This window comes from Oncorhynchus keta, chromosome 11, assembly GCF_023373465.1.
Source record: "Oncorhynchus keta strain PuntledgeMale-10-30-2019 chromosome 11, Oket_V2, whole genome shotgun sequence".
NCBI lineage: Eukaryota > Metazoa > Chordata > Actinopteri > Salmoniformes > Salmonidae > Oncorhynchus > Oncorhynchus keta.
The window spans coordinates 49971178-49979806 of NC_068431.1; the positions used below are offsets into that span (position 1 = coordinate 49971178).

The following is an 8629-nucleotide window of genomic DNA, read 5'->3' on the forward strand; positions in this document are numbered from 1 at the left end:
AGAACACCTGTCTTGAACAGAAACCAGAGCATATTCCATTCAAACATTTTATTAGCAAAAAAGGTTACAGTTTATCAAGTATTCTATGGGAGAAATATTTCAATAGTGGGAACCAATGTCTATCTGCAGGGCACGGTTAGGTAACTCTCTTCATTCTCCAATGGACACTCATTCTTAACACATTTTATGAAACAAATGTTCAATTGAATGAGTTGTAGAGTGTGAGTTGAATCTTTTTTTTCTTTTTTTGTAGAAGGCATCTGGTTGTTTTGTCTTCCTTGGATGGAGGGATCAAACAAAGGAGCGTTTGATCAGAGAGGGAGTGTACCTTATCTCGTTATAACACTCCTCTTCCTTCCCCTCCGTCCACTTCCTCTTCTGGCCAGAGCGATGAAGCCACAGTACCAGCACCAGCAGGGCCAGCAGAACCAGGGCCATGGACAGGGTCAACAACACCCCCTGGAGGATCCCTGGGGAGCTGGCTGGAGCTGCCGAGAGGGAGCGCGCTACTCAGATTCTAAACCCAGCACTTCCAACACAGTTAAAGTAACTCCGACCTGTTTCGTCAACATTTTCAAAACCCTTGTGTATGATATGATTGACAAGTATTGGGGGTGGGGTAGAGTGAGGGAGAACTGAAGGCCAGGGAGGGACTCACGGCTGTAGATAGACAGGTTGACGTAACAGTTCTGGGTCCCCAGGAGGTTGGTGACGGAGCAGCGGTACAGCCCAGAGTTCTGGGACGAGATGTTGACTATCTGGACAGAGCCTGATAGGTCCCCTGACATGGGGAACAACAGAAGTTACAGGACACAAACATTAGTTTGCATTTACAACAATACTGTTTTTAGTCCGGAAATAAAATTAAACCAATCACAATGGTGCGAATGACACACTTTTTCTGATTGCTGAAGTGATCGTTAGATTAATCTCGTCCACCAGCCGGCTCTCTATGCGGCAGCAATTGAGCCTGGGAACGAGGTTACCATTAGACAAGCTCCACTGCACTTGCAGCATGTTGTTAATGTCTCTCGGGTTCTAGTCATGGGTTAGTTAGAGAATGGCTGCTCTTACCGTTCATGTTGATGGGTAGTGAGATTTCCTCTGGTTCCAATTTATCCCACCGCATCTCGGGAGTGGGCACCCCCTCAGCCACCATGCAGGACAGGGCAACGCTCCCCCCTGTATCAGTGACCCCATCCCACAGGCACAGGGGCAGCGAGGGTGGTGCTGAAAGAACAAAACACATATCGGGTACAGATTGTCAAAGTATAACTCAGAACTCAACGTACAGCATGCTGACTCGATGTTAAATCACACACCGAATGAGATGCGGTTATCGTTGAGAATTGCGTTCAGGGAGTAATACGACATGGTTATAGTGATTTAGTATGTGAACCACCTACCCAGGACGTTAAGGGCCAGTTCCCCTATACCAGGGTCTCCAGTCTCTGGGGGGTTGCTCACCATGCAGCGGTAGGTGCCAGCATCTGAGATGCGTGTGTTGTTGAGGATGATGTCAGCACTCCAGGGGATGCCTAGGAAACCCACCCTGCCTGTCAGGGAGGGGTTCTCGATCACCTGGCCATGATCAAACACTATCACCTGAGGGACAGTGGGGGACACAAATGGGCATACTGAGACCTTTTCTGACGTGCCAAGCAGAACGTTTCAACACCATCACCGTATCTACTAATGGGGATACAAACTAGACCTGTGTGGGGGAGTCTGGGTCAGAGAAGGGTGCCAGGGTCCAGATGATGTTGAGTCTGGACAGCGGACTCATGGTGAAGAAGGAGCAGGGCAGGGTCACCGAGTCCCCCTGAACCACCTCCAGATTGGAGTGTCTCATGGTTACCCTCACTGCACCTGCACAGAGGATGGAGCATAAGGCAACACCTGTCAATGGGCAAGGCAGGTACATTCCACTATTCAAATTCCTCTCACATATACGAGGTGTCCTATGGTGAATACAAGGTAATACAGCAGCTTGAACGGCACACATTAGTACTTGGGTTTTTGGTGGTGTAATATATAATAATAATATAATATATATGCCATTTAGCAGACGCTTTTATCCAAAGCGACTTACAGTCATGTGTGCACACATTCTACGTATGGGTGGTCCCGGGAATCGAACCCACTACCCTGGCGTTACAAGCGCCATGCTCTACCAACTGAGCTACAGAAGGACCATTGGTCATTGGTGTAGCAATGAACTAAAAACAAACTAATGACACAACAAATACCATTCTTTGTGGTTCTATCAAAAATGCTTCTAATGGTTTGACCCATGCATGCTCCTGACCCTGGCCTGGGCCTCCCTCCCTCCCCTGCTCTCATTACTGTAATAATGTGTCCTTCCCCACTACTGAGGCATCCCCCGGGCCCTTTGTATGTGTGTGGGAAACTAGCATGGACATTGGGAACTAATTACAGCTGACAGATCAGGCCAAGCAGCCAAACACGGCTCATCACTGAGAGGCAGAGATAGAACAATAGAGCCATATTCTCTATGCAGTGAAAACCCCTATTGATATATATATATTTTTTTATACATTTAGATTTGTCTAACTCAGCCATATCAAATACCTCCCATGTTCAGAAGCAGGCTATATCTTCTATTTCAGTTTTTTTTTTTTTATAACCAGGAGTTCGTTCTTGTCAATTAGGTACCGTACATTTTTTCAACAAAAAAATGATGTAACCATGTAATCATATAATAAAACATTTAAAATCCATAGTTTCAAATGATAATGGATCATCTCTGTAGCAAAATAATATGCTGCTGAGATGACATCATACACTGCAATCTTTTTGGCAGACAGGCTACTGGTAAACAAAAAAAATCTCCCTATAATGAGGTATATTATCTATATTTTGCTCAACTCACCATAATCCAGAAGGGTAGACAGCAGACACACAGCCTGGAGCAGCCACCCTCCAGCACAGCCCATATCTAAGAAGAAATGTTGCCTACTCTCTGTCCATCACATAACAGCAGTAGCAGTAGCAGTAGCAGTAGCCGACCCTTCTGCTCGTTACAAATGTGGAGGCATTGACTGGGCAAACATAATTAATCTATTGAGCGAACCCACCCCACCTCGCTCGCTCTCTTTTTCTCTCTCTCTCACACACACACACACACACACACACAAATAAAAATGTGTCTAAAAACAGATTTACAACCACAATTCCTTAGGCTACCATTTTCAGTCGAGAGAAATAGCACATATGCCATTTAGCAGATACTTTTATCAAAAGCAACTTCGTCATGGGTATACATTTTACATTTGGGTGGCCCTGGGAAATGAAGCCACAACCCTAGCAATACTAACATCATGCTCTTCCAACCGAGTCGCACAGAACCGCAATGACGTAGATGACCAAATACATGTATTGTCTTCAGAAAGTATTCACACCCGTTGACTTTTTCCACATTTTGTGTGTTACAGCCTGAATTTAAAATTGATCAAATTGCGATTTATTTTGTCACTGGACTACACACCACATCAATTTTTTTTACAAATTAATAAAAAATGAAAATGTTTTGACTCAGTAAAATGTTACTTAAAAAGTCATAGTGACATAAAAACAATAATAGTGTTTAAAAAATGTATGACTACCACATCTCTGTACTCGACACACAATTATCTCTAAGGTTCTTCAGTCGAGCAGTAACTCTCAAACACAGATTCAACCACAAAGACCAGGGAGGTTCTCCAATGCTTCGGAAAGAAGGGCACCTACCATTACTGGTAGATGGGTAAAAATACAAAAAGCAGACATTGAATATCCCTTTGAGCATGGTGAAGTTATTAATTACACTTTGGATGGTGTATCAATACACTCAGTCACTACAAAGATAGATGCGTCCTTCCTAACTCAGTTGCCGGAGAGGAAGGAAACTGCTCAGGGATTTCACCATAAGGACAATGGTGACTTTAAAACAGTTACAGAGTTTAATGGCTGTGATGGGTGAAAACTAAGGCTGGATCAACAACATTGTAGTTACTTCACAATACTACCCTAATTGACAGAGTGAAAAGAAGGAAGCCTGTACATAATGCAAATATTCCAAAACATCTATTCATTTTTATTTCATTAGGGAAGCCCAATTGAGGCCAGTGTCTCATTTTCAATGGTGTCCTGAGGACATAAAATAAATCAAATGAAAATTCAAGATACAATAAGTACATTACATTAGAACATCACAGGCATCATTAACAAAATGATTCAAATCAATGTAAAACAATTGCACAACTTGGTGAACTCATTTATCATCAGGGTTTTCAACTGCCCTAGAAGCACTATGGTATCCAAACGTAATGAATTTTGTAAGTGATTCCAAAAATGTTGAGCGTTAAAACTAAAAGCGGATTTAAATGAAGTTTGTTAAGTCGGAAGGTTGTATAATAGAGCTTTGTAAACAAAAAGGGAGTAATGATGTGATCTACGGGACTTTAATGAGGACCAGCCAACCTTTTGAGACAGGATGCAGTGTTGTGTATTATCCTGTTTGCAACAAGGCACTAAAGTAATACAAAGTGTTATGTTTGGAGCAAATCCAATACAACACATTACTGCGTACCACTTTCCATAGTTTCAAGCATTATGGTGGCTGCATCATGTAATAGGTATGCTTGTAAAGGACTGGGGAGTTTTTCAGGATAAAAAAAAATGAACAGAATGGAGCTAAGCACAGGCAAAATACTGGAGGATAACCTTGTTCAGTCTGCTTTCCACCAGAAACTGTGAGATTAATTCAACTTTCAGCAGGTCAAATCTACACCGGAGTCGCTTACCAAGAAGACAGCGAATGTGTTCGAGTTACAATTTTGACTTAAATCCGCTTGAAAATCGATTGGTATCAATGGTTGAAAACGGTTGGTATCAATGATCAAACGCCAATTTGACAGAGCTCGAGGAATAATGGGCAGAAGACAGAAAAACGTACTGCTGTAATAGCTGCCAAAGGTGATTTTAACATGTACTCAGAGGTGTGAATAATTATGTAAATGAGATATTCAATTAAAAAAATCTAAAAACATGGTTTCACTTTGTCATTATGGGGAATTGTGTGTCGATGGGATTGTGTGTAATGTAGATTTTTAACATTTTGAAGTCAGGCTGTAACACAACAAACTGTGGAATAAGTCAAGGGATATGAATAATAAAGGCACTGTAACATAAGCAGACAAACAGATTAGGTGCAGAAGACATTAATTGAAATTTGATGCAAATTGCAAAAAGTCCAATGCTTTCACCATTGACTGGAGGCTTTAAAGGATATTTTCGATTTTACTGTAGAGTTCTCTTGTAGTGGTATAAATTATGTGATAGCTAAAAAAGCAATTAAATCGTGTGTCCCTTGTGACATAACGAGTTCTTAAATTAATAACAGGCGGTGTTCCGTGTGTTCTATTTCTCTGAATTCTTGTTCCAAACGGGAGAATGGGGTCATAAAAAGTGGCTTCTGTTCTGGGAATAATTTTGTAAAAAATGTGGGGCGCACATCGTAATTCGGTCATCTTAAATGGTTGTATAAATTCGCCAGTTAACCAGAAGTGGTATCAATGCGCAGGACCTCAAAATGTAAAGCCTAACAAATCGCATTTTGTGACATTGAAGACCCGCAGCTTTGTTGATTGGAGCTATTTGAAGGTAGGCTGCTTGGGCAGTTGGAGCGCAGTGCCCACCACCAACTCCATGTCGACTTCGTTTAACTAATTGGCATAAATGGCAGGTCCACATGATTCATTAATTCATCTGGCTATCAATTGTCTGATACAGTGAATTAGAGAAATAGAGGGACAAAGAGAGAAAATGTAACCAGGCAACTGGATCAATAATAAATCAACTTTAATGCATGGAAAACTATGGGATGGACTCAATCCGTATTACTGTAGATCCGTCATTTCTGATTGAGCCGACATGTGCAGCGTGTACCATGAATGCAGTCTCTGCGACTGCGGGACCATTGCCTTTAATTGTCAATCGCGCTAAAAAAAAAGCGGATATTCAGTGCTACGGAATGAATAGAGCCCATACTTTCTTCCAAGGTTTCAGAGCTCTCATGTTGTTGTTGTTTTTCAGCCTGTCTACATACCTTTGAAGTGCATTACAGTTGAAATTGTCAACACACCCTTGGACAGTAAATGGTGAGAAAGGTGTCCCATGATCACCATTGATTACATGTATGAATCACGATTGATGTGTCTTCTGCAACTTATTTAGGTGTTCTGCAACTTATTTAGGTGAGCTGAACTTGTGTAAACTGTGGGCTATTTAGGTGTGACTCAGCCAACAACACTGCAATGTATTTCATTTCCATCATCTCTAGTGAGGAAGGAGTAAGAAGCGGCAATGAAAAGGGACACAAAGAGTCAGCGACCTCGGTGACATGTGAGAATGAGGAGGACATGGATGAAGGGCTTACAGGGACTCTGCTACCTGCGAGAGATGCTCCTTCGTGGATGTGGGAGGGCTTCTCCATAGATGACTACAACCCAAAACCCCAACCCCAAGGTCCCCAACCAAAGATCATCACACCCAAACTGAAGGAAGATAAGAGATGCCTACCCAAAGTGACCGTGCCGCAGCCTTTCAAGATGACCCTGCGTGAGGAGAGCGAGGGGCAGAAGCAGAGGCAGCTTAGGAAGGCCTGGGAGGAGACTGCCAACAAGCCCACAGTCACGCTGCCTCGATTCAAAGCGAACCCTGTTCCCAAGAGCAACCAGTTGCCCTTGTATGATAAGATCGTAGAGGAGTGTGAGAGGCAGAGAAAGGTTCTCTATGAGAAACGGAGAGATCTCATGCTGGTCATGCAACAGCCCTTTAACTTGGGGTCAAAGGTTGCACATGGTTCTGCCAAGAGGATGGCTGTAGCTGAGGGTGATGGAGATGGAACAGCAGCCAAGGAGGGAGACGAGGGACCAAAGCCGGAGAGTTCAGTTCCTGTCCGCTCCTATAAGGACATACTGAAAAGATGTGCCCAGCTGGCTACTCGTCATCCCCCTCCAACCAGAGTGGAGAAGACGCTCACTTTCCAACCCGTTATCAACCGGACTATACCCGACTTTGGGAGGTTGCACCACAGGTTTGAGGACCGTCTCAGGAGTGTCAGACAGGGAATGCATTCCACTGTGCCACAGCCTTTTAGTTTCCAGGTGAACGCTGGAGGGGATCAGACTGTCAGTACGTCTAAGGAAACTCAAAAGCATGGCAAGAAGGACCCATGCCCCGTGGTGAGGTGGGAGCTAGCTAGAATTCTGGCTAGCTCACAAAGACTTACCAGGTCTGCACTGCTACGAGAGGAGGCTGCGAAGTATGTGCAGAGTATACTGAATTTCAGTTCTTAATTTGATGCATGTGTTGTTGTTTTTTTAAAACTGTGGCAGGTTTCTATTTAGACTCATGAATACATCTTCTGCTGTTTACAGGAAGAGACTAGTAACGAGAGAGAAGAGACTGAGAGCAGAGCAGCAGAAGTCAGAAGCTGGCTGTAGTCTTCAGAAAGAAGTGGCCAAGTGGCTCAACGCCCAGAAACAGCGCAGTACTGCCAGGGCACAGCGGCAACAACAGAACTACAGGTATACCTCTTAAGACCATGGAGGGGAGCTCTCAGAATATTACTACTCAGCCCTCCCTTTGTGTAACTTAGGAAGGAGATGAAGGTGCGTAGTGCTGAGTATCAATCTGAGCTGGCAGACATGATGGAGAGAGTGAACAGTAGACCACTGCTGCTCCAGCGCCACTGGCAGGTCAGAGTTTAGCGTAGAGTTGCAACTCAGCTGATATCCCTCCTTTACCAGTACACACTATTCAGCCACAGTGAAGTACTTCTAAGGTCGGGTGCCTACAACCATAGCAGCCGGAAGTAGCCCCCTGAAAAATCATCATCATAAAATATATATTAATAAAAAATAACATCTTCACAAAAGTAGCGCACTAGGCCTTTACTAGTCCTGTATTAGCTGACCGATATAGCTGTCTGTAGTGCAGGCAAGCATCCCCCAAACTACTTCTCGCGGCTATGCCTCCCTCCACAAAGGGAGGGCCTGATCCCCGGAAGTGGGGATAACATCATAGGGTAATTGTGTTGTGTCCTTTCCAAAGACCCGGAGAGAGGCAGACAAGCGTTTCTCCCTGATCCTGGAGCGGGCTGGGCTGGATGAAGCTCTGCTGTGGAGCAAGGCTATGCTCCAGGAACAGGTCCAGCGTTTACAGCTGGAGGCCACAGAGGAAGCCTAGGAGGGCTCTGATACTGATCTCCATGAGGAGCTTGCAGACTCCTCTGAGGGATGAACCCTGACAAAGACATGTTTTTACTAGTGTATTAAATTACAAGTGTTTGATCACATTCAAATTGTATGTTGCATCTCTCTACCATCTTATATCAGTGCATTCTTTGAGAAGTCGCACTGTTGATATGCAACTAAGATATATATGCAATATATATATGCAACTAACTGTTCAAGGAAGTCAGGAACCAAAACACGCAGTCAGTCAGGAAGGCAAAGGCTAACAGAAATTTGCATCCTGTAGCTCTATCTCCAAAAAGTTTTGGGACACTGTAAAGTCCATGGAGAATAAGAGTACCTTGTCCCAGCTGCACACTGCACTGAGG

General features: G+C 43.8%; 2 protein-coding genes across 3 annotated transcripts; one reads left to right on the top strand and one right to left on the bottom strand.

Annotated features, from left to right (window-relative positions):
• Positions 1 to 33: 33 nt before the first annotated feature.
• Positions 34 to 3480, bottom strand: zgc:165604 (uncharacterized protein LOC792578 homolog). Of its 2 annotated transcripts, none has more exons than XM_035781124.2 (6): positions 2894 to 3480; positions 1715 to 1869; positions 1407 to 1605; positions 1075 to 1230; positions 659 to 769; positions 34 to 488 (listed from the first exon to the last, which is right to left on the bottom strand). In XM_035781124.2, the coding sequence occupies exons 1-6, from the start codon at positions 2955 to 2957 to the stop codon at positions 292 to 294; spliced, it is 882 nt and encodes a 293-aa protein (XP_035637017.1). In that variant the 5' UTR covers positions 2958 to 3480; the 3' UTR covers positions 34 to 291. The 2 variants fall into 2 exon arrangements, with proteins under 2 accessions (XP_035637017.1, XP_035637015.1); XM_035781122.2 differs by having other exon boundaries at positions 659 to 781; positions 2894 to 3475.
• Positions 3481 to 3761: 281 nt separating this feature from the next.
• LOC118390777 (protein FAM161A-like) lies at positions 3762 to 8352 on the top strand. Its single transcript, XM_035781484.2, has 5 exons — positions 3762 to 5664; positions 6097 to 6161; positions 6344 to 7327; positions 7443 to 7592; positions 8119 to 8352. The coding sequence occupies exons 1-5, from the start codon at positions 5503 to 5505 to the stop codon at positions 8150 to 8152; spliced, it is 1395 nt and encodes a 464-aa protein (XP_035637377.1). The 5' UTR covers positions 3762 to 5502; the 3' UTR covers positions 8153 to 8352.
• The last annotated feature ends 277 nt before the right edge of the window (positions 8353 to 8629 follow it).